Source organism: Pleurodeles waltl, chromosome 12 (assembly GCF_031143425.1).
Source record: "Pleurodeles waltl isolate 20211129_DDA chromosome 12, aPleWal1.hap1.20221129, whole genome shotgun sequence".
In the NCBI taxonomy this organism is placed as follows: Eukaryota; Metazoa; Chordata; class Amphibia; order Caudata; family Salamandridae; genus Pleurodeles; species Pleurodeles waltl.
This window is the reverse complement of record NC_090451.1, coordinates 217,220,648-217,246,370: the sequence shown is the minus strand read 5'-3', so window position 1 is coordinate 217,246,370 and position 25,723 is coordinate 217,220,648. Positions and strand designations below refer to the sequence as shown.

The window sequence follows — 25,723 nt, the reverse complement described above, 5'->3', positions numbered from 1 at the left end:
TGCACATAACTAATATTGGCTCATCTCCTGATGTATTACTCTTCCTATTAGCACCCCTAAATACATTTACCCTGCTGCATTTTTCATAATAGAACATATTGGGCAGATCTTGCAACTACTTGGTGGCATGTCCACGGTCTCTTCAATAGCCATCTTTAATTTTAGTTATGCGAACTAAGTACAATATTTCTATGCTTTAGGAATTGCAATTAGAAATTAGCAAAGTTCAAAAAATGTGTGTGGGGGGAAGAGAGGGGATTGAGAGAGAAAAATTAGTGAATGGCAAATTAGATATGGAAACCTGCAGGGAAGTGGGGAACTCTTTGTACAACAAGTTAAAAAAAAAAAAAAAAAATGACAAGTCATCCATCGGCAACAGATGATACTTCTAGTTCAGGGCTAATTGATAAAGTCAGGCTGTTAAAAGACGCTGCTTGAAGAACTTTACATTTTCAATTCCTTCTCTTCCCACCAACAAAATATTTTTTCTTTTTCCTATTATGCAAAAAATCCATCATCTTCAGAAACAAAATGCTTGTTTTCCACTGCCTTTGACTGTAAGAATAAAATGTTCTTCTGTTTGGCCTCCACCAAATGCTCTCCTACATACATGCATCTAGAAATGCAATTTCACTTTCCTTATGTGTAAAACAGCTAATCTCTTTCTTGTGTTCAGTACAAATCAACCAACATGAAAGATTAAGTACTCTCTGTTGAGTATAGAATAAGACTTGGAAACCAAGATTTGTCCTGGAACCATATTTAAAGTGCAAAACACCACTCCGACCTCACCTCCAATAACACGTTCAATCGCTTGCTCAAAGTGTGTCTCGCTGACAGAGTTCTTTAAATAGCGAGCAGCAATCAGGGCAGCTTCATTACAGACGTTGGCTATATCAGCACCTGATAAGGAGAAAACATGACAATGAATAAACTAAAACATTACCACAAAGAAATAGTATAAAACAAGTCTACTTTCTGCTTGCGTTCTAGGTTCCCATAGCATTTTAAACACCCTCCATGCATGTTTTAAATTAAGACTTGTAAACCACTATACAGGTAGTATAATACTGGTTTACAAGCTTCCTCCTTCAAAGTAATGCAAGGCGTTTTCAAAACACACAATGTTAGAAGATGTGGATCACAACTGTTTTCCTTCTACAGTCTCAAATGAAAGGATGCGACAAATGCCTTTTCACAATCAATTATTTCCCAAAATGCCTTTAGTTTGGCACTAGCTTCATATGTGCAGAATGGGTGAGCTATGTCTATTTACGTGCAATGTAGGTTTGGGGAACCCTTAGTGAGGACAGTGCTTAGATTTATGCAACAAAACAAAAGTCCAGATGTTTCTATCCCCCAAAAGATAAGGCCATCAAGGTTCCAATTTTGGCCTGAGATCCTGGAAAGCATCAGTGAGAGGGAATTTTCACAACTGTTCATGGATACTGGGTGCCTTTGAACAATGGAAGACAGAGTCTGGAAGTGAGAAGACTGTCTTTATAAGATTGCTGTCCAAACCTGGAGCATCATGGTGTACCAATGAATGCCTAGGGGTGGAGTGAGAAAAGAGATGAGCTGGAGAAAGACATTTCCTTTCTCGCCAGAGGCTCGTTCCTCCACAACATCATGGCACTATGGAACACAGTTAGTGACCTGTCCCTTGAGCCCCTGCATTGCTTGCCTTGTCCTCAACCCCTTAGATAATGTGCCTTTGATTAGGCAGCTTTTTGAAGTGTGGGACTGAGTCCAGAATTCTGATGTGGCGATGTTTAGAAGTGCAGGGCTTTCTGGAGGACATGGCTACATCTATGACAAGGATAGACTCTTTGGCAACACTTGCCAAAGTACCTTAAGTGCGCTTTTCTTAACAGCCATAATAACTGCACCTTAATGAAAGGGAGAGCAGACTTTATTTTACTCAACTGCAGCTTTTTCCACTGACTTGGCAGAAAAGATTGGTCCCAATGACAAGATACTATTGAAGGCAGAGGAGACGATGGAGGACCTTAGTGGTCCAGTGCTGGGAATGTAAAATGAGGCAGAAAAGACAACAAATGCTTTGGAGACATAGGGCCTGATTACAACTTTGGAGGAGGTGTTAATCCGTCCCAAATGTGACTGATATACCACCAGCCGTATTACGAGTTCCATAGGATATAATGGACTCGTAATATGGCTGGTGGTATATCCGTCACATTTGGGACGGATTAACACCTTCCTCCAAAGTTGTAATCAGGCCCTGAGTCTGTTGCAGAGTTGAAAAAGATAATCTCCTTAAAACAACAACTGACTGATAATGTGTTTAAACTAGATGCAAAGATTGAGCTGTTGGATAATTTGAGGAGGTCCCCACCTATGTCTGGGTCATGAGAGTTCCACCCGAGATCCCACCTGACTCTATTCAAGCCTCAATCAAGTGCTTTATGAGCTACTGCATCATGGAAATTATTTGTGCAGTGATCAGAAGGTATACAGAATGCCAACATGGAACAACAGAAATGAGACTGCTGCCTGGTGCTGGCGGTGCTAGTGCAGTCTAAGGAATGGAGTGATACACAAAGGAAAAGCTAATGTCTGGTGAGACTAAGCTATTTTGTGCCTCTCTTGATGCTAGTACTCTAGATTGGAAAGGGGCCTTGATGAAAATTTAGAGAGACTAAGGGTGGATCAACAAGGTGAGAAATACGTTTTTGTGCAAGCTAAATCACCCATGACCTTTGTGAAAGGGTCACATTTTGGTTATTTCTCAATGAGTGGACTATGATTGTATCTCAATTGAGACTTTTGGTGTGTCTCTGGTGTATTAGCAACTTTCAGTAGAGAATTAAAATAAGATGGAACGATCTAGTCCACCAGGGTGGGTCTGTTGAGTCATACATGTAACATCCATGAAAGCTGTGACTAGAGTACCAGATGAAACACTTTACATATATGTGATGAATTATCACAGCTTCCTACTATTTTGACACAAACTCAGAAACACAAACCTTTATAAGGGGGGCTAAAGCATAGGCAATAACCAGGCTCAGGATACACTCCAAGAAGAAAGACTAATTTTCATGAGCGCTAGCCTATCAGAAAAGTATTTGCAGAATGACATGACAGAGTGGTAGAAAACAGACATACATGAACATCCATATGGATAAAACAACAACAGGGACTGAAACATTAAACTAGAAATATAGAGCAAAATATTCATTTGCCCAATAAGGACAATAAGATTGTACTAAGTGGTACATATAGGGCATCCATCTGGCTCTCACAAAAAATGTGGGAAATAAACTGGATGGCACACCGGAGGAAGGGCTCAGTCAACTGATTAAAGTGATGTCCTTAGCAATCATAGGAATAAACTAGAATTGGTAATGGCAATGCAATAGGCTCAAAGTTCAAGTCTTTGATGGCTTTGGAAGGTCATTCATGCAGTGAGTAGTAGTATTTTAGAACCAATCCTGAAGGACATGGGGGTACAAAATAAGCTAGTTGATTGACAAGTGCCTGCTCTCGTCAAAGAAATTACAAGTATTTTATGTCCTCAATGTGAAAGTATTATGCCAACATGTATTAAGAAGGAGGCAAAAATAGCTGTTTGAGAATGCATAATGTGGACATTTCTAAATGAAAAGCCTCATTGCTGATATGGGCATATTCTACGCACAATGGAAAGATGCCTGTGAGAAAAGAAAACAAGTTACTTACATTGTAACTACAGTTCTCCAGTATTGGTATCTTTCATAGATTCACATGCTTGAATCTTCCAGTTGAAGTGGGCGTTCCACGGTATCACTATTAAAGCAGTACATTATGCACTAATATACTCCATGCAATGGATAGCCACAGCAATAGCATACCCATATCCTTTGGTAAAAAGAACCAAACCTAGGCTAATACCAATCAGGCAACAGCACCCTGTAGAACCTTCCCCAGAGACGCTGAGTTCCTCAGATTTTCTAGCACAAGTGTGATAAAGGTATAAATGAGGAAATAAGGGAAGCCTCCCCAGGGAGAAGGGTGGGTCGCATGTGAACCTATGAAAGATACCAATACTGGAGAACTGTAGTTACAGGTAAGTAACTTGTTTTCTTCTCCAGTACTGGATCTGTCATAGATTCACGTGCTTGAATCAGAATAGCAAGCAGTTATAACAGTTTATAATTGTAAAAAAACACAAATACCCTTAGAGAATGGCGGGTGCAGGAAGTTGGCTCTGCATGTACTATTTCAAAGTAAGAAATAGCATGCACAGAGTCCAAGGGTTCCCCTTAGAGGTAAGATAGTGGCAAAAAGAGATCATTCTAATGCTCTATTTTGTGGTAGTGTGGTCGAGCAGTAGGCTTATCAGAGGGTAGTGTTAAGCATTTGTTGTACACACACAGGCAATAAATGAGGAACACACACTCAGACAATTCCAGGCCAATAGGTTTTTATATAGAAAATATATTTTCTTAGTTTATTTTGAGAACCACAGGTTCAAGATTTACAAACAATACTTTAAATGAAAGGTATTTCACTCGGGTATCTTAGGAACTTTGAATCAATACAATAACATGTACAGTTGTGGCAAAAATGGCAATAAGCTATTTTAAAATTGGACACTGCAAAATTCAACAGTTCCTGGGGGAGGGAAGTATTTGTTCGTTTTTCAGGTAAGTAAAGCACTTACAGGGTTCAAAGTTGGGTCCAAGGTAGCCCACGGTTGGGGGTTCAGGGCAACCCCAAAGTTACCACACCAGCAGCTCAGGGCCGGTCAGGTGCAGAGGTCAAAGTGGTGCCCAAATCGCATAGGCTTCAATTGAGATAGAGGTGCTCCGGTTCTAGTCTGCCAGCAACTAAGTACCTGCGACTTCGGAGGGCAGACCAGGGGGGTTTTGTAGGGCACCGGGGGGACACAAGTCAGCACAAAAAGTACACCCTCAGCGGCACAGGGGGGCCGGGTGCAGAGTGCAAACAGGCGTAGGTTTTGCAATAGGTTTCAATGGGAGACCCAGGGGTCTCTTCAGAGATGCAGGCAGGCAAGGAGGGGGGCTCCTCGGGGTAGCCACCACCTGGGTTAGGGAGAGGGCCACCTGGGGGTCGCTCCTGCACTGGAGGTCGGATCCTTCAGGTCCTGGGGGCTGCAGGTGCAGTGTGTTTCCCAAGCATCGGGCTCTTTGAAGCAGGCAGTCGCGGTCAGGGGGAGCCTGTGGATTCCCTCTGCAGGTGTCACTGTGGGGGTTCAGGGGGGTCAACTCTGGCTACTCACGGGCCTGCAGTCGCCGGGGAGTCCTCCCTGTAGTGTTGCTTTTCCGCAGGTCGAGCCGGGGGCGTCGGGTGCAGAGTGGAAAGTCTCACGTTTCCAGCAGGAAACGTGTGGTCTTTAAAAGTTGCTTCTTTGTTGCAAAGTTGCAGTTTCTTTGAACAGGGCCCCTGTCCTCAGAAGTTCTTGGTCCTTTTAGATGCAGGGTAGTCCTCTGAGGCTTCAGAGGTCGCTGGACCCTGGGGGACGCGTCGCTGTTGCAGTTTTTCTTGAAGTGGGGAGACAGGCCGGTAGGGCTGGGGCCAAAGCAGTTGGTGTCTCCGTCTTCTCTGCAGGGCTTCAGGTCAGCAGTCCTTCTTCGTCTTCAGGTTGCAGGAATCTATCTTGCTTGGTTCTGGGGGCCCCTAAATACTCAATTTAGGGGTGTGTTTAGGTCTGGGAGGTTAGTAGTCAATGGCTACTAGCCCTGAGGGTGGCTACACCCTATTTGTGCCTCCTCCCTGAGGGGAGGGGGGCACATCCCTAATCCTATTGGGGGAATCCTCCATCTGCAAGATGGAGGATTTCTAAAAGTTAGAGTCACCTCAGCTCAGGACACCTTAAGGGTTGCCCTGACCTGCCAGTGACTCCCCCTTGTTTTTCTCATTATCTCCTCCGGCCTTGCTGCCAAAAGTGGGGCCGTGGCCGGAGGGGGCGTGCATCTCCACTAGCTGGGATGCCCTGTGGCGCTGTAACAAAGGGGGTGAGCCTTTGAGGCTCACCGCCAGGTGTTACAGTTCCTGCAGGGGGAGGTGAGAAGCACCTCCACCCAGTGCAGGCTTTGTTACTAGCCACAGAGTGACAAAGGCACTCTCTCCATGTGGCCAGCAACATGTCTGGTGTGTGGCAGGCTGGCAAAACTAGTCAGCCCACAATGGAAGTCGGGTATGTTTTCAGGGGGCATCTCTAAGAGGCCCTCTGGGTGTATTTCACAATAAAATGTACACTGGCATCAGTGTGCATTTATTGTGCTGAGAAGTTTGATACCAAACTTCCCAGTTTTCAGTGTAGCCATTATGGTGCTGTGGAGTTCGTGTATGACAGACTCCCAGACCATATACTCTTATGGCTACCCTGCACTTACAATGTCTAAGGTTTTGCTTAGACACTGTAGGGGCATAGTGCTCATGCACCTCTGCCCTCACCTGTGGTATAGTGCACCCTGCCTTAGGGCTGTAAGGCCTGCTAGAGGGGTGACTTATCTATGCCACAGGCAGTGTGAGGTTGGCATGGCACTCTGAGGGGAGTGCCATGTCGACTTAGTCATTTTCTCATGTGCTGAGTGAGGGGTCCCCAGGGTGGCATAAGACATGCTGCAGCCCTTAGAGACCTTCCCTGGCATCAGGGCCCTTGGTACCAGGGGTACCAGTTACAAGGGACTTACCTGGATGCCAGGGTGTGCCAATTGTGGAGACAAAGGTACAGTTTTAGGGAAAGAACACTGGTGCTGGGGCCTGGTTAGCAGGCCTCAGCACACTTTCAAATCATAACTTGGCATCAGCAAAGGCAAAAAGTCAGGGGGTAACCATGCCAAGGAGGCATGTCCTTACAGCGGGTGATAACATGATATATATCTGTACTGTTTACTATATAGCAAATGCTACTACATAAAATTCAGCATAAATGATATAATCATACTATGAGAGATTAAATCAGAAACAAATAAATTCACCTCTATGAGAAGAGGCTTACCTTACTGGAACAGATGACGTAAGATTGCTTGTCCTTCAGCTGCATCAGTGCTGGTTGGCAACTCTAAGCAGTAGTGCCGCGTGAAAGTATGTGTTTTTCCATGTAGCAGCACAACACATCTTCTCCAAGGAAATGCCAGCAAAGAGGGCAGCAGAAGAGAATATTGCCCTTGTAGAATATGCTCTAGGCTCGAGTGTGAGTGGCTTACCCGCTTTAACATGGCAGAGTTGGATGGCTGCTGAAATCCACTTTGAAATAGTCGTTTTTGTGACTGAAGCACCTAGTTTGTTAGGATCATAAGAAACCAGTAACTGATCCGTTTTTCAAATATGTTTAGTTCTTTATAAATGAAATTCAAGACATCATTTGATGTCAAGACAACGAAGAGCTTTCCCAGCTGATGAAGATGGATTTGGAAGAACGGCAGTGAGAACAGGTTCCTTTTGATGAAATTGGGATTGAACTTTAGGAATAAACCTTGGATTTGTTCTAAAGAGAACCTAGTAATTCGTTGAGCGTGGATAGGGTTCCTTGATAGTAAAAGATTGGATTTCACTTACTCTTCTTGTAGAGGTGAGTGCCAAAAGTAATGCAAATGTCCAAGTAAGATATGAGCTCAGCTTTGTGAATAGGCTCAAATGGTGACTTCATAAGTTGCAAAAGCACTAAATTAGGATTCCACTCTAGTGGAGGAGGTGGAATCGGGGGAAGGGCCCTAAATAAACCTTTCATAAATTGCTTGATAATTTGGTTGGAAGAGAGAGAAGAAAAAAAATTGAGAGACCATCTGTAACGGGAAATATCAGAGAGATCAACTTTAACAGACTCATATACCAGTCCTGATATAGCCAGAGATAGTAGATAAGATAGAATCTGCTCTGGCAAATAATTGAGAGGGTGGATCTTGTTTTGTAGACACCAAGAGCACAAATGTTTCCATTTTAATCTATAAGCGCTGTTGGTGAATTCAGCTCTTGCCTTAGATAATATATCCCTGCAATCCTGGGGGATGGTTAAATCCTTGAACTAGTTGAATTCAGAAGCCATGCATGCAACTGGAGAGAAGCAGGATGTGGATGGAGGATGTGCCCCTTTTTCATCGTTAATAGAGCTGACGTTACAGGCAGGCGATAAAGTTTTTTTTTTTCCCAGAGAGCAGAAGAAGCTCTATAAATCAGTGCTATCGGGGCAAGCACAGAGCAATGAGGATCTGGCAACACTGCTCTGTACATTTTCATTAGAATCCTGGAGAAGAGAGGGTGTGGGGTGAAAAGCATATGCAAAGATCCCCAACCTTCTTATTGAAAATGCATTCCACCATTACCCTCTCTGTGGTTCCCAGCTGGTGAAAAACAGGCATTTTCAGTTCTTTTGTGAAGTGAAGAGCTGTACATTTAATGTGCTCCATCTATAGAATATGAAGTTGAGAATTGGTTGACTGAGTTCCCATTCGTGGCTGGTTCGACTGGTTCTGCTCAGGGCATCTGCTAGATTGTTCTTTATCTGGGGCAGGTGGTCAGTCCTGATGGAGATACAGTGTAGTAGTGTCCATTTCCAAATTCTCTGAGCTTCTAGATCGAGAATGTGAGACCTCCTACCTCCCTGTTTGTTGAGATAATGCATACAGGTGGTGTCTGTTTGTATGACAATGGATGATGTTTGAATCCTCAGAAGTAATGACTGTACTGCCAGAGAAATGGCTCTTAACTCCAGGAAATAGATGTGCATTTTGGAAAGAGAAGCACTCCATCTGCCCCTTATTTGGAGATCTTGAAGATGGGCTCCCCAACCTTCCAGAGGGGCATCTGTGGTGGGAATGAAATCTGGAAGTGCAGAGAGTATTGTTAGACATGCTGAGAGATTGCTGGCAGCATGTCACCATAAAAATAATCTTTTTCATGGTCGGAGTAATCCAAATCAGATCGCTGAATGATCCTGTTACCTGGAGCCACTGCTTTATCAGATTGTTCTTGTAAGGGATGCACTCTGAGTCGTGAGTGAGGCAGCATGAGAATGGCTGAAGACATCATGCCAAGAAATGACTTCAGGAGAAGGAAATAAACTAGCTCTTTTCTGGACTGATCATGAACCAGTAAAATTATGCTTCTTTGTCTCTCTACAGATAAGACTGTCTTGTCTTGTATGGTGTCCAGAGTTGCCCTGAGAAAATGTACCCTCCGACAGGGTGAACTGACTGCGAGCCCCAGAGAGCTAAACAGTTGGAGTCAAGTTGAATTGGCTTCGGAGGCCTTCTGAAGAGACTGCGCTTTTACATGCCAGCCTTCGAGATACGGAACATGTTGTAGTCCCTTAAGCTTCAAATGTGCTGCTACAGGGGAGAGGCATTTGGTAAACACTCGGGGAACTGAGCGGAGACTGAAGGGAAAAACCTTGAACTGAAAGTGAGCACCTGCTACAGTAAAGCGGAGAAACTTTTGATGCTTTGGATGAATAAGGAGGTGAAAGTAGGCGACTTGCAAATCGAGAGTGGACATAAAATCTACATGGTCAAGAAGTTGCAATTTCTCCTGGAGAGTTACTATACAGAAGGAATTGTGTTGTATCTGTCTGTTTAGCTTTCTGAGGTCCAGAATGGGGCACCATTCACCTGATTTTTTCTTTAATAGAAAGAAGAAAGATGAAAGTCCCACTCCCCTCTGAGAAGGAGGACATTTTTTATGGCATCCTTTTGAAGCATAATAGCTGCTTCCTTCTTGAGTAAGTGAATATGGGATGAAGGTGATGTTTATGGCAGATAAGGAGGTGGAACTTGGAAAAACTCCAAAGTAGGCCCTATTTTATTACATATAGGACCCACTGTGTCTGTGGTAATTTATTTCCATCAAGTGTAATAACAAGAGATGTGAGCTCCTTTGAGTGGTAAGATAGGGGAATCTGTAGCAGGCTCCACTGGATTGTCACTTATTCCTGACAGTGTCTCTAGATTCTGTTGGTTGTTTACATCTGGGCTGCTGTCTGGAAAACAGCTTGTGGTGGTGCTGGATATTGGTGCTGCAGGTAGGTGGAACAAAATGATTGATAGTTTTGAAGTTGGTACCATTGATAGCTCCCACAAAAGGCTTAGGCTCCTCGTCCTTGTGCTCCAAGAAAAGATGCTCTCTTGTATTGACACGTACCCAAGGACCTAGCCGTGCCAGCCTTGATGTCCTGCAAGGCATCCTCTATTTGCTTCCCAAAAAACATATTGCTGTCAAAAAACATCTCAATAATTTTGCTTTGCACCTCTGGACAGACTGTGGTCGCCTTAAGCCAACCTTGGCGTCGAAGGACTGCTGCACCAGCCAGCTGACGAAAGGCAATGGAAGGTATGTCCATTGGCGCAGCAATGATTTCAGAAGCTGTTTTTTCTCCCTCTGGTAATATTTTCCGTACTTCCTGTTTTTTGCCTTCTGATATAAGCTCTAGATATGGTGTCATATCTGACCACATCTGGCGGTTGTATCTCCCCCGAATATTGCTAAAGCATTGGCTGTCACACCGTAGTTCCAGAGATGGTCATGAATCTTTTGCCTTTGTTGTCAAGTCTTGTACCTTGCTTGTCAGGAGGTGAAGTGATAGGCGTGGAAGGATTTTTTGATCTCTTCTGTGCAGCTTGGGTGATCACAGAGTCTGCTTTTGGACGTCAAACCAAACAAGCTGGTGCATCTTCTGTGGCCTTGTATTTTTTTTTCGATTTTAGGAAGGACTGCGATGACCCTAGCTGGAGCCTTCATGACCTTCACACCACCTTCCCATTTATGGTCAATCATTGGAATTGCTCTTACCGTTCTTGACTGATACTTAAAATCGTAAAGAAAGCAGTCAGACTGCTTGAGAGTCATAGGAAAGCTAGTCACAGCCCTTTCCACCAGGGCATGGAAACCACCTAGGTCCTCTGGTGGGGAGTCTGCTGGTTAGGTAGGTGGAGAAGGAGTAGAATTTATGTATTCATCCCATTCATTGCCAGAGGGTCAGGTGTCGTGAATTTCACCCTCTTCCGCATCATCAGTTGAAGGTGGATCTTGAATTGGTGGAACTATAATGTGTGAGGGCAGCGTAATCCTTGGGGTTGAAGGACGTATAGGAGTTGGCGTTGCTTGAGGGGTTGGTTGTGATCCCACAGGTGTTGGAAAACATGTGCAGTAATCTAGCAACATGGCATGTAAGTCCTCAACTAATGTTAAGGTAACTGAACTATGGATTCCTGAATGTGTTCCATATATTGCTGGGTCTTGGAGCCACACGCTGGGGGCGAAATTCCTGGGTATAACATTTGTCATTTTCCTCATCATCATTATCTTGATATTTGACATTAAGCTGTGATGGACTTTGTGCTGGGCCAAATAAACCATCATCATCAGACTCTTGAAGAAAATTGGCAGGAGGGAATGTTGATACTTGCAACGGATCATGGCAAAAGTGTCTGGTTGAAGGTGCCTGTAAAAGAGGGGTAAATTGTAAGCTTGAGGGCCTTTTAATTGTAAATGATGGTGGCGTTGACAATGGATTAATGTGATGTGACGATGAGGTTGTCTTCGTTGTTGATGGTGTTGTCGAAGTGGTGGTTGTCGATGACGTAGTGGTCGTTTACAGTGTAATGGACGTCGATGTGATACTGTTCAACTGTAATGTGGTCATCCATAATGTAGTAGTCGTTAATGGTGGAGACGTCGACTGCAGAGGCACAGTCGACCGAGTAGCCGTCGTTAACGATGGATGTTTCGTCGAAGGTGGAAGCTTCGTCAACAAAGGCTTCATTGACGAGGCTTTACTGATGTCGGAGGAATCTGATGCGAAGGTGTATAAGATTTTACTACCGTCGATAGAGCGAGTTTTTTTTTTTTGGGAAATTTTGATAGCATTAACGAGGAGGAGCTAGAAGAAGGTTTTTGTTTTGATTTTCCGGGAATACCAGCTCCAGTCTCAACAGGAAAAACGGTTTTCCTTTTTTTGAGGAGACTTGTAACAGATCATGGCACATTTTCTTGGCAGATTTGTTATGGCCCTCAGGAGATTCTTGTTCCCTCGTAAGGTTTGTCAGAAGAGGTGCAGGAGCACGTAGTGTCTTCATCTTCAGAGACAACGCCAGATTTAGGTTGAGTCTCTGTAACCAAATTAACAACCTACCCTCTGTCTTTTAGGGTTTTGGTTGAAAAGGTTCTACTAATTTTTCAGTCCTTGACTTTATGCTGTGGGCACAAGCAATATATACAATCTTTATGGGGATCCTCCTGGTGAAGTCTCTTCTTACCACAAGATCCACATGACCTGAAGAGTTCTTTCTTAGAAGAGTCTGACGTGGTGAGAAATGGATGAAAATATCAGAAATGTGAAGAAAACTGAGAAGAGCTCAGGGAGATTCCCTCACAACACGTGCAGTCGAAAATCTGATGAACTCAGTCTCTCTGAGGAAGATTCTACAGGGTGCTGTTGTCTGATTGGTTATAGCCTAGGTTCGGGTCGTTTTATCAAAGGATATGGACAGGCTATTACAGTGGCCATCCAATGCATTGCAGCATATTAGTGTACAATGTACTGCTTTGATATCGTGGGACTCCCACTTCGACGACAGGGAAGTTTCAAGCATGTGAATCTATGAAAAATCCAATACTGCAGAAGTGGGTTATTAGTTGGGGTGGCTGCGAGATGTTACCAAGTAATAATGTCATAAATCCATATCAGGTCCAGTTGGGTTTCTTTAAATCAAACCTTTAGCTCAGTCTTGGGTAGCTGTGGAACAGAGCAGTCAGGCTTAACTCAAAGGAGAACAAATGTAAAACATTTATCAGTACCAGAACAGTCAATAAGTAAGAAACTAGACACAATAAAAAATGTACTCCAATTTATAAAAACAAAGTATATTTTTATCTTCAAATAGACACCAAAACGATAAAAATCACATGATGGGAATTGAGGGCAAAGTCAAAGTTTCAGGCTGACCACAATTAAAGTCAAGGTTGGATGCGGGTGACGTTTGTTCCTGGGGCCTCAGTTCTCAATGGCGTTATAGGCTACCTATAAACTGGCAGGTAGCAGTAGTCTAACAGCTTCAAGCTCAGGAGCTGTTATCTTTGGCTTTAAAGTTGGCAAAGTGCGGTACTGTGCCGGGAAAGAGTACACTTCTGCACTAGCCAAGGGTCTAGGACCCGAGAGGGACCGCTTTGGGGCTAAAACTGGATCTCCTTGGGTACACCCGCATAACCCAGGGCAAGTCTAGGGTACAATGGTCTGCTGTAGTTAATCAGAAATGGCTACTAAAACCTAGGAACAAGAAAGTGGTGATTATATAAAGTCACTTTTCCATTAAAAGACACTTTGAATCTTACTTCAGCAATAAATTGTGTTGAATGAATGAATCATTTAATCTGATACCTTGAAGTACTATACTCAGTGTTCCCATGTGAAAGTTGTCTGGAGCATTGACTAGAGAAAACCCTGTGTTAGCCAATGGGACTGCTGCTCTTACTACAATGAAAACGACAATTATGAGTTTTCACTACCAAAACCTTTAAAGTTTAAGCCCTTCTTTTTAGTATCAGGCACCCTGTCTTATAAGCTACTAAGGCCTGCTTAGAGGGCGACTTACAAATAATAATAAGTATAACTGTGCACATTGCAAAATGTTTATTTGGCATCTCGAGTTGGTAGTTTAAAAGCTGCCTGACTAGGCTTCAATAGCAGACCAGGGCTGCATTTTCACTTTGTCACAGTAGTGGTGGCATATTAAGTGCTGCGGTCCACCAGTGACATTTAACTTACTAGACCTCGGTACACTTGACCGTCCATCATTGGTCCTCGTTTAACCCGAATGCTCAAGATCTATAGGGAGGTCTCTGGCCTCCACGATAACAGGTTTAAATTCCTTCTGGTCCTGCTTAGAGATGATAGCAGAGATATGATCTGGCAAACATGTTTGTCGATTTGTCACCTTAGCTTCCAATACCTACAAAATCATATTGCTCTTTAACTCAACCTTAAGTTGAGACCTTTAATGCATAAAAATCGGAACAGTCTTGATAAGCGGATCAAATCTATGCTTAATATCTTTGGCAGGGTAGCCCTGTTCAAGATGATAGCCCAACCATGGCTCTATGTGTAGTCCTGAACAGAGTTTTTCACTAATTATTTCCCCCATGGTTGATTACAGGAATTGCTCTCCAGGATTTATTCCTTTTTATGGATAAATCACTCCCCCCTCCTTCCCCCCCCACCGAACGGCAGTTCGCAAATGTGTGCAGTACACATTTGATGGTGAAATGGCCATGGCGAACCTGCTACCTCTATTATTGTATGGTGCAGATTTTGGAGCTCAATGACTGGCTTAACGGGAGGGTGGTATGATCCTGCCTTTTGAGTGGTGGTGGCGTTAATGAGACAAGATAATATTGTTGGGTTCCTCTATGGCACCACATCCCACGCACTCTTCTGGAGGTCACTACAGTAGTGCTGCTTGCATGGAGATCTGCATCACAATGGACTGGGTGGTAGTGTAAGGTACAGCTTGAAACACCCCTCTGGCAGGGCAGATGGCTGGAGTGTTCCAAATGGCTTGAAGGTTTTGACATATGGGACCTTATCACCTCCCAGTTCTACAGATATTAACAATTGCTCATGCCTTCGGGAATCTCTGATATACACAAATACGGCCCCCTCTAGGCTAAGGTCCTTATGGGCCCACTGATGAAAGGGGGGGGGGGGGGGGGGGGAGGGATTTCTCAGATAATTCACAGGCCATTAGTTTGCCTAGCCTCTTCTCAGGTTTAAAAGCAGGATGAGAGGGCTGGCTGGGTCCGACAGATGAAAGTGATCGGAGAGATGCCTGCATAGCTCCACAAGTGCCTATTCCTGCATAACTGACTTATCCAGCATAAGTACCTCAATGCTGCTTACTTAACACCCATCTTCTGTAAAGGACCGTACAAAACGTCATGAACCAACAAGCTTCTCTTGTCCTGAAGGAGAGGTGGATTTTGTTCTTTTGGCTTGGGGCTGTCTTGTCATAACATATTAGCAGGGCACACCATACTTCTCTCTCTCTACCGAATGTTCTTGGGAGACCTATAGACCTTTTTCTCGAATGGCATTGTTGAGTATTGCTGAAGACCTGGAGGGAGGGCTGCCTTAAAGAACACAACCTGGTTGGGATAGGAGCTATGATTGCGAAAGGAGACACTTCCTCACTCAGTGGCACGCAGGAATGGACTGATATGCAAAGCATGAAGCATTTGTTTATACATGCCATCGAGTGTATATATATATATATATATATATATATATATATGGAAAATGTCACTTACCCAGTGTACATCTGTTCGTGGCATGTTGCGCTGCAGATTCACATGCTGTGCACTGTTCCTGCCATCTAGTGTTGGGCTCAGAGAGTTACAAGTTGTTTTCCTTCGAAGAAGTCTTTTCGAGTCACGGGACTGAGTGACTCCTCCCTTTCGGCTCCTTTGCGCATGGGCGTCAACTCCATCTTAGATTGTTTTCCCCGCAGAGGGTGAGGTAGGAGCTGTTAAAGTAAGGATACTAGAGGTGCCCATGCAATGGAGTAAATGTGTATGTAAATATGTAGTCTTAAAGTTAAAATTATTTACATATTTACACCTTCAATGCAACTAAAATGGCTACAGGCTCCCGGGGAGGTGGGAGGGCGCATGTGAATCTGCAGCGCAACATGCCACGAACAGTTGTACACTGGGTAAGTGACATTTTCCGTTCGATGGCATGTGTAGCTGCAGATACACATGCTGTGCATAGACTATAAAGCAGTAATCTCCCCAAAAGCGGTGGTTAGCCTGTAGGAGTTGAAGTTGTCTGAAATAATGTTCTTAGTACAGCCTGTCCTACTGTGGCTTGTTGTGCTGCTAACACATCTACACAGTAATGCTTAGGAAATGTATGAGGCGTAGACCAAGTGGCTGCCTTACAAATTTCTGTCACTGGTATATTACCAAGAAAAGAAATTGTGGCGCCTTTCTTTCTAGTGAAAGTGTGCCCTTGGAGTAATGGGTAATTCTCTTTTTGCTTTTAGGTAACAGGTTTGTATGCATTTGACAATCCATTTGGCAATGCCCTGTTTGGATATGGGGTTACCTGCATGTGGTTTTTGGAAAGCTACGAACAATTGTTTTGTTTTCCGAAATTGTTTTCTTCTGTCAATGTAATACATTAGGGCTCTTTTTATGTCTAACATATGTAATGCCCTTTCTGCTACTGAGTCTGGCTGGGAGAAGAAGCCTGGGAGCTCTACCATTTGATTTAGATGAAACGTGAGATGACTTTTGGTAAGAATTGTGGATTTGTGCGAAGAACCACCTTATTTTTATGTATTTGTATAAAGGGTTCTTGAATAGTAAACGCCTGTATTTCACTAACTCTTTTAAGTGAAGTGATGGCTATTAGAAAGGCTACTTTCCAAGTAAAAAATTGGATTTGACAAGAATGCATGGATTCAAATGGTGGGCCCATGAGTCGTGTTAACACAATATTAAGATTCCACGACGGCACTGGTGGTGTCCTTGGGGGTATGATTCTTTTTAGTCCTTCCATAAAGGCTTTAATAACTGGGATTCTGAAAAGTGATTTTGTATTTTTAATCTGCAGATAGGCAGATATTGCAATGAGATGCATCTTAATGGAAGAGAAGGCTAGATTGGACTTTTATAAGTTTAGTAAGTAACTTACAATGTTTTGTGTGGAGGCGTCTAGGGGCGTAATCTGATTAGCCTGGCAGTAACAAACAAATCTTTTCCATTTGTTAGCATAACAATGACTGGTTGTGGGTTTTCTTGCTTGTTTAATGATCTCCAAACATTCTTTAGAAACGTTTAGATAACCAAATTCTAAGACTTCAGGAGCCAGATTGCTAGGTTGACCGATGCTGGATTCAGGTGTCTGATCTGTTGTTTGTGTTAACAGATCTGGTCTGTTTGGTAGTTTGATGTGGGGTACCACAGATAGGTCCAACAGTGTGGTGTACCACGGTTGGCGAGCCTACGTTGGTGCTATAAGTATTAGTTTGAGTTTGTTTTGACTCACTTTGTTGACCAGATAAGGAATGAGCGGGAGAGGGGGAAAAGCGTAAGCAAATATCCCTGACCAGCTGATCCACAGAGCATTGCCCTTGGACTGAGGGTGTGGGTACCTGGACGTGGAGTTTTGCCATTTTGCATTTTCTTTTGTTGCAAATAGATCTATGTTTGGTGTTCCCCAGCGATCGAAGTGATCCTGTAGAATCTGGGGATGTATTTCCCATTCGTGAGTTTGTGTTGCTCTCGACTGAGATTGTCGGCTAACTGATTTTGAATGCCTGGTATGTATTGTGCTGTCAGGCGAATATTGTTGTGAATTGCCCAATGCCAAATTTTCTGTGCTAAGAGACACAGCTGTGACGAGTGTGTGTCCCCCTGTTTGTTTAGATAATACATTGTTGTCATATTGTCTGTCTTGACAAGAATGTGTTTGTGGGCTAGAAGTGGCTGAAACGCTTTTAATGCTAGAAATACTGCTAGCAGTTCCAAGTGATTTATGTGAAGTTGTTTTTGTTGATTGTCCCATTGACCTTGTATGCGGTGATTGTTGAGGTGTGCTCCCCCACCCAACCATGGAAGCGTCTGTTGTGATAATGGCGTGAGGCACTGGATCTTGAAAAGGCCTCCCTTTGTTTAAATTTATAGGGTTCCACCATTGAAGCGAAGAGTGTGTTTGGCGGTCTATCAACACTAGATCTTGTAGTTGACCCTGTGCCTGCGTCCATTGTTTTGTTAGACACTGTTGTAAGGGTTGCAAGTGTAGTCTTGCGTCTGGGACAATAGCTATGCATGAGGACATCATGCCTAGTAGTTTCATCACAAACCTTACCAGGTATTGTTGGTTTGGTTGTATGCTTGATCCTACATTTTGGAACGACTGAACTTTTTGTGGACTCGGAGTGTCAATTGCTTTTTGTGTGTTGAGTGTTGCTCCCAAGTATTGTTGTATTTGGCATGGTTGGAGATGTGATTTTTGGTAATTTATAGAAAACCCTAGTTTGTGTAGAGTATCTATGACGTATTGCGTGTGAGATTGACATTGTTGCTGAGTGTTGGCTTTTATTAGCCAATCGTCCAACTATGGGAACACGTGCATGTGCTGTCTCTTTATATGAGCTGCTACTACTGCTAGGCATTTTGTAAATACTCTGGGGGCTGTTGTTATTCCGAACGGTAGCACCTTGAATTGATAATGTTTGCCTTGTATTACAAACCTGAGGTATTTTCTGTGAGACGGATGGATGGGTATGTGAAAATACGCATCCTTGAGATCCAGTGTTGTCATATATTCCCCTATTTTTTAATAAGGGAACTACATCCTGAAGTGTTACCATGTGGAAATGATCTGATTTGATGACGAAATTCAGCGTTCTGAGATCTAAGATAGGCCTTAATGTTTTGTCCTTTTATTGGAATAAGGAAATACAGGGAGTAAACACCTGTTCCTTTCTGTTGATAGGGTACTAGCTCTATGGCTTGTTTTTGTAGCAGTGCTTGGACCTCTATAGGTAATAGGTCTAAGTGTTGTGGAGACAATCTGTGTGGTTTTGGAGGAGCATCTGGAGGGAATGTTGTGAATTCTATGCAATAACCATGTTGGATAATTGATAGGACCCACGTGTCTGTTGTAATGCGTGTCCAATTGTGGTAGTATTTGGTTAGCCTCCCCCCTACTGGTGACAAGTGTTGGGGTAGTGTGACATTGAAGTTACTGTTTGCTAGGGATTGGTTTGGCGGGCTGGAATTTCCCGCTTCCTCTTGGGAATTGTCCTCTATAGGAACCACGAAACCCCTCTATTTGGTATTGTGACTGGTAGGTGGATTTTGTATGGGAGGTGGATGGTTCAGATGTTTGTTGTCGAAACCCCCCCTAAACTGTGGTTTCCTAAATGTGCCTATGTACTGTGAGGAGTAGAGCGCGCCCATGGCTTTGGCAGTGTCTGTGTCTTTTTTCATCTTCTCGATCGCGGCATCCACCTCCGGCCCAAACAACTGATGTTGGTTAAACGGCATGTTTAGTACTGCCTGTTGTATTTCTGGTTTAAACCCAGAACTTCACAGCCATGCATGCCTTCGAATCGTCACAGCCGTGTTGACAGTCCGTGCTGCTGTATCTGCAGAGTCTAATGCAGACCGTATTTGATTGTTCGATATGGCCGTTCCCTCTTCAACTACTTGTAGTGCACGTTTTTGGTGTTCCTTGGGCAAATGCTGGATGATGTCTTGCATTTCGTCCCAGTGTACCCTGTCGTAGCATGCAAGTAGGGCTTGGGAATTTGCAATTCGCCATTGATTGGCTGCTTGTGATGCCACTCTTTTGCCAATGCGTCAAACTTTCTACTCTCTTTATCAGGTGGTGGGGCATCCCCTGACGATTGTGAGTTTGCCTTTTTTCTAGCAGCCCCCACTACCACTGAGTCCGGAGGGAGCTGTTGCATTATAAACACTGGGTCTGACGGGGGTGGTTTATATTTCTTTTCGACCCTCGGCGTGATAGCTCTCCCCTTTACAGGCTCTTGGAAGACCTGTTGTGCGTGCTTGAGCATGCCTGGTAGCATTGGCAGGCTTTGATAGGATGCGCGAGTGGATGCCAGAGTGTTGAAAAGGAAGTCATCCTCCACTGGTTCGGAGTGCATTGTCACGTTGTGGAATGCAGCTGCCCTGGCTAGTACTTGCGTATATGATGTACTGTCCTCTGGTGAAGGCTTGGTTGGATAACACTCTGGGCTGTTGTCCGATATAGGTGGATCGTACAGATCCCAGGCATCTGCATCATCTTGGTATATCCCAGTATGTGTGGGTGACTGCATGATTGGTGTACCCACTGGTGACAGGTGTGGTGAATGCAGTGGGGATGGTTGTGGTGATACCTGTGGTGGTGGTGACCTGTCTCTAATCACTTTGGCTTTAGGCTGCAATTCTGTTTCTTGAAAGGCTAATTTCCTTTTTGATTTGAGAGGAGGGATGGTCTGTATCTTCCCTGTATCCTTCTGGATTTGTAACCTTTGTTGCGTTTGGTCAGGTTCTTCTACATCCAGATCTTGCTCAAATCTATGCCTTTCTTTGAGCTGCATAGAAAGCCCTTGCTCTTCAGTGTATGATGAGCGTTTCAGCTCCGAAGCAGTTTTTTTTTGGTACCGAAATTCCTAATGTAATTGTATTTTTTGGTTTCGACGAGCTTTTTCGAGCCTTGCCTGCTTCGACAACTCAATGCCGAATTTTTTTGGTGCTGGAATCTCGACCGGAGTCGGAAGTCTTCGGCAAATCTTTGGCCTTTTTCGGTGCCGGTGTTTGGCCACCTTCTTTTCTGTGGGTTGAGCCATGGCCTGCTGGTGGTGGCATCCCCGTGGCCTTGTATTTTTTGGTGTGACCCTGGGTTTGGGACGGGGCAGGTTTACTCACAGTTTGTTGTACCATCGAGGGTTGTTCACCGTCCGATACACCCGAATCAGTTTCTTCGATGGAGATTCTTTCTTCCTCCTCGACGTTGAAATCTTGTCTCTGTTTCGATGCCATTTGTAGTCTTCTTGCGTGTCGATCTCTCAAGGTTTTCTTCGATCAAAAAGCTCGGCAAGCTTCACAAGTATCCTCTATGTGTTTGGGCGACAAACACAGGTCACAGACCCGGTGCTGGTCTATATAAGGATACTTGGCGTGACACTTAGGACAGAAACAGAAGGGGGTCCGGTCCATTAGTCTTGGATGACGGGTGTGGTCGCGCCGACCAGGCCTTGAGGAAGAGCGGAAGCCCCAAAGGTCGGTGCCGATACACTAAAACTAACCCGGTACCGAACAAGAACAATACCGACAAATTTTCGATACTTAGCTAACTTTCCCGATTCGAAATACAGAGCGAAGAGGAACACGTCTGAACCCGATGGCGGAAAGAAAACAATCTAAGATGGAGTCGACGCCCATGCGCAATGGAGCCGAAAGGGAGGGTATATATATATATATATATATATATATATATATATATATATATATATATATATGGAAAATGTCACTTACCCAGTGTACATCTGTTTGTGGCATTAGTCGCTGCAGATTCACATGCTGTGCACATCCCGCTATCTGGTGTTGGGCTCGGAGTGTTACAAGTTGTTTTTCTTCGAAGAAGTCTTTTCGAGTCACGAGACCGAGGGACTCCTCCCATTTCGACTCCATTGCGCATGGGCGTCGACTCCATCTTAGATTGTTTTCCCCGCAGAGGGTGAGGTAGGAGTTGTGTATGCTAGTAATAGTGCCCATGCAATGGAGTGAATACGTATGTACATAATGAAGTTTAAAGTACTATATTTACAAATTTACAAATGTTCAAGATCAACTTCTAAACGGCTACAGGCTCCCGGGGAGGCGGGTGGGCGTATGTGAATCTGCAGCGACTAATGCCACGAACAGATGTACACTGGGTAAGTGACATTTTCCGTTCGATGGCATGTGTAGCTGCAGATACACATGCTGTGCATAGACTAGTAAGCAGTTATCTCCCCAAAAGCGGTGGTTCAGCCTGTAGGAGTTGAAGTTGTTTGAAATAATGTTCGTAGTACCGCTTGACCTACTGTGGCTTGTTGTGAAGTTAACACATCTACACAGTAGTGCTTGGTAAATGTATGAGGCGTAGACCATGTTGCTGCCTTACATATTTTGTTCATTGGAATATTTCCTAGAAAGGCCATGGTAGCACCTTTCTTTCTGGTTGAGTGTGCCTTTGGTGTAATAGGCAGCTCTCTTTTAGCTTTAAGATAGCAGGTTTGAATGCACTTAACTATCCATCTAGCAATGCCTTGTTTTAAAATTGGATTTTTGAAAGGCAATAAATAGTTGTTTTGTTTTTCTAATTAGTTTTGTTCTGTCAATGTAGTACATTAGTGCTCTTTTGATGTCTAATGTATGTAGTGCTCTTTCAGCTACAGAATCTGGCTGTGGGAAGAACACTGGTAATTCTACCGTTTGATTCAAGTGGAACGGTGATATTACTTTTGGCAAAAATTTAGGATTTGTCCGTAGAACTACTTTATTTTTGTGTATTTGAATAAATGGTTCTTGTATAGTAAATGCTTGAATTTCACTCACTCTTCTTAGAGATGTGATGGCAATTAAAAATGCAACTTTCCACGTTAAGTATTGCATTTCACAAGAGTGCATGGGCTCAAAAGGTGGACCCATGAGTCGTGTTAATACAATGTTGAGGTTCCATGAAGGCACTGGTGGTGTTCTTGGTGGTATAATTCTCTTTATGCCTTCCATAAATGCTTTTATGACTGGTATCCTAAATAATGAAGTTGAGTGCGTAATTTGCAGGTAAGCTGAAATTGCAGTAAGATGTATTTTTATGGAAGAGAAAGCTAGTTTTGACTTCTGCAAATGTAGTAAGTATCCTACTATATCTTTTGCGGATGCGTGTAAGGGTTGAATTTGATTATTATGGCAGTAATAAACAAATCTTTTCCACTTATTTGCATAGCAGTGTCTAGTGGTAGGCCTCCTAGCTTGTCTTATGACCTCCATACATTCTTGTGTGAGGTGTAAGTGTCAGAATTCTAGGATTTCAGGAGCCAAATTGCTAGATTCATCGATGCTGGATTTGGATGCCTGATTTGTTGTCTGTGTTGTGTTAACAGATCTGGTCTGTTTGGTAGTTTGACATGAGGTACTACTGAGAGGTCCAGTAGTGTTGTGTACCAAGGTTGTCTTGCCCATGTTGGTGCTATTAGTATGAGTTTGAGTTTGTTTTGACTCAACTTGTTTACTAGATATGGAAGGAGTGGGAGAGGGGGGAAAAGCGTACGCAAATATCCCTGACCAGTTCATCCATAGCGCATTGCCCCGAGACTGATGTTGTGGGTACCTGGATGCGAAGTTTTGGCATTTTGAGTTTTCCTTTGTTGCAAATAGATCTATTTGTGGTGTTCCCCAAATTTGAAAGTAAGTGTTCAGTATTTGGGGGTGAATTTCCCATTTGTGGATCTGTTGGTGATCTCGAGAGAGATTGTCTGCTAACTGATTCTGAATTCCTGGAATAAATTGTGCTATTAGGCGAATGTGGTTGTGAATCGCCCAATGCCATATTTTCTGTGTCAGGAGACACAACTGTGTCGAGTGTGTCCCGCCCTGTTTGTTTAGGTAATACATTGTTGTCATGTTGTCTGTTTTGACAAGAATGTATTTGTGGGTTATTATGGGTTGAAATGCTTTTAGCGCTAGAAATACCGCTAACAGTTCTAAGTGATTTATGTGAAACTGTCTTTGCTGTATGTCCCATTGTCCTTGGATGCTGTGCTGATTGAGGTGTGCTCCCCACCCTGTCATGGAAGCATCTGTCATTATCACGTATTGTGGCACTGGGTCTTGGAAAGGCAGCCCTTGGTTTAAATTTATACTGTTCCACCATTGAAGCGAGATGTATGTTTGGCGGTCTATCAATACCAGATCTAGAAGCTGAACCTGTGCTTGTGACCATTGTGATGCTAGGCACTGTTGTAAGGGCCGCATGTGCAACCTTGTATTTGGGACAATGGCTATGCATGAAGACATCATGCCTAGTAGTTTCATTACTATTTTGACTTGTATCCTTTGTTTTGGATACATGGCTTGTATTACATTGTGAAATGTTGTGAAATGTTTGGACTCTTTGTGGACTTGGAGTGGCAATCCCTTTTGCTGTGTTGATTGTTGCTCCCAAGTATTGCTGTGTTTGACACGGCAGAAGGTGTGATTTTGTTGATTGAGAAACCTAGTTTGTGTAGGATTTCTATGACATATTTTGAGTGTTGTGAACACCGTTTTTGCGTGTTGGTTTTGATTAACCAATCGTCCAGGTACGGGAACACATGTATTTGCTGCATTCTGATATGTGCAGCTACTACTGCCAGGCATTGTGTAAAAACTCTTGGTGCAGTTGTAATTCCGAATGGCAACACTTTGAATTGGAAATGTATCCCTTGGAATACAAACCTTAGGTACTTTCTGTGTGAAGGATGTATTGGTATATGGAAATATGCACCCTTTAAGTCTAGTGTTGTCATGTAGTCTTGTTGTTTGAGCAGTGGGATTACATCTTGTAAAGTAACCATGTGAAAGTGGTCTGATTTGATGTAGGTATTTAATGTTCTGAGATCTAGTATAGGTCTGAGTGTTTTGTCTTTTTTGGGTATCAGAAAGTACAGTGAGTAAACTCCTGTGTTTAATTCTTGTTTTGGTACTAATTCTATTGCTTCTTTTTGTAGCAATGCTTGAACTTCTAGTCCTAGAAGCTCTATATGTGGTTTTGACATACTGTGTGTTTTCGGTGGGACGTTTGGAGGGAATTTGAGAAATTCTATGCAATAACCATGCTGGATAATTGCTAAGACCCAAGTGTCTGTTGTTATTTCCTCCCAATGTGTGTAAAACTTGGTTAGTCTCCCCCCCACAGGTGTTATGTGTTGGGGATTTGTGATCTTGGAGTCACTGTTTGTTTGGAGGAGTTTTGGGACTTTGGAATTTTCCCCTATTCCTTTGAAATTGTCCTCCTCTATATTGTCCCCGAAAACCTCCCCGCTGATACTGGCTCTGGTAAGTGGGCTTTGTTTGTGAGGTTGTGGCTTCTGTGGTCTGCCCTCGAAACCCCCCACGAAATTGTGTTTTTCGAAATGTGCCTCTGCCCTGCGGGGAGTAGAGTGCGCCCATGGCTTTGGCCATCTCAGTGTCTTTTTTAAGTTTTTCTATGGCAGTGTCCACCTCCGGCCCAAACAACTGCTGTCCGTTGAATGGCATATTTAGCACAGCTTGCTGTATCTCTGGTTTAAATCCTGATGTACGCAGCCATGCATGTCTCCTTATTGTTACTGCTGTGTTGACAGTCCTAGCAGCTGTGTCTGCAGCATCCATTGCTGACCGTATCTGATTATTAGAGATACTCTGTCCCTCTTCTACCACTTGCTGCGCTCTTTTTTTGGAACTCTTTTGGTAAATGCTCAATAAAGTGTTGCATCTCATCCCAATGGGCCCTATCATATCTGGCTAACAAAGCTTGGGAATTTGGGAATTTGCAATGCACCACTGGTTTGCTGCCTGTGCCGCCACCCTTTTGCCTGCTGCATCGAATTTTCTACTTTCTTTATCTGGAGGCGGTGCATCTCCAGAAGAATGTGAGTTGGCTCTTTTGCGCGCTGCTCCCACTACAACAGAATCTGGTGTTAGCTGTTGTGTGATGTACACTGGGTTTGTTGGTGGCGCTTTATATTTTTTATCTACTCTTGGAGTAATGGCTCTCCCCTTGACAGGTTCTTCAAACACTTGTTTGGAGTGTTTGAGCATTCCGGGTAACATCGGAAGACTTTGATATTGACTGTGTGTAGACGACAGTGTATTAAAAAGAAAGTCGTCTTCAATGGGTTCTGAATGAAGGCTGACATTGTGAAATGCTGCAGCTCTTGATACCACTTGAGCGTAGCCTGTACTATCCTCTGGTGGCGATGGTCTTGCTGGATAGCATTCAGGGCTATTATCTGACACTGGTGCGTCATAAAGGTCCCATGCGTCAGGGTCATCTTGACTCATTCCCGTATGAGTTGGTGATTGCATCTAGGGTGGAGTGGCTGCAGGTGATGGTGATGGAGAGTGATGTGGGGATGGTGGTGGTGTCACTTGTTTAGCCACCTTTGCGTGTGGCTGTTTGTCCTTGTCTTGGAAGGCAAGTTTACGTTTCATCTTGATCGGAGGAAGAGTGCTGATC

The 25,723-nt window shown here is 43.6% G+C and overlaps 1 protein-coding gene across 4 annotated transcripts in view; it reads right to left on the bottom strand.

The window, feature by feature from the left end:
• The window catches only part of LOC138267469 (mitochondrial inner membrane m-AAA protease component AFG3L1-like), a 431,197-nt gene that overhangs the window by 130,097 nt on the left and 275,377 nt on the right, over positions 1-25,723 (bottom strand). For all 4 annotated transcript variants that reach the window (XM_069216427.1, XM_069216425.1, XM_069216426.1 and 1 more), the window contains one exon: positions 793-903. In XM_069216427.1, coding sequence (XP_069072528.1) covers positions 793-903 — 111 coding nt within the window. The remainder of the gene's footprint in view (positions 1-792; positions 904-25,723) is intronic.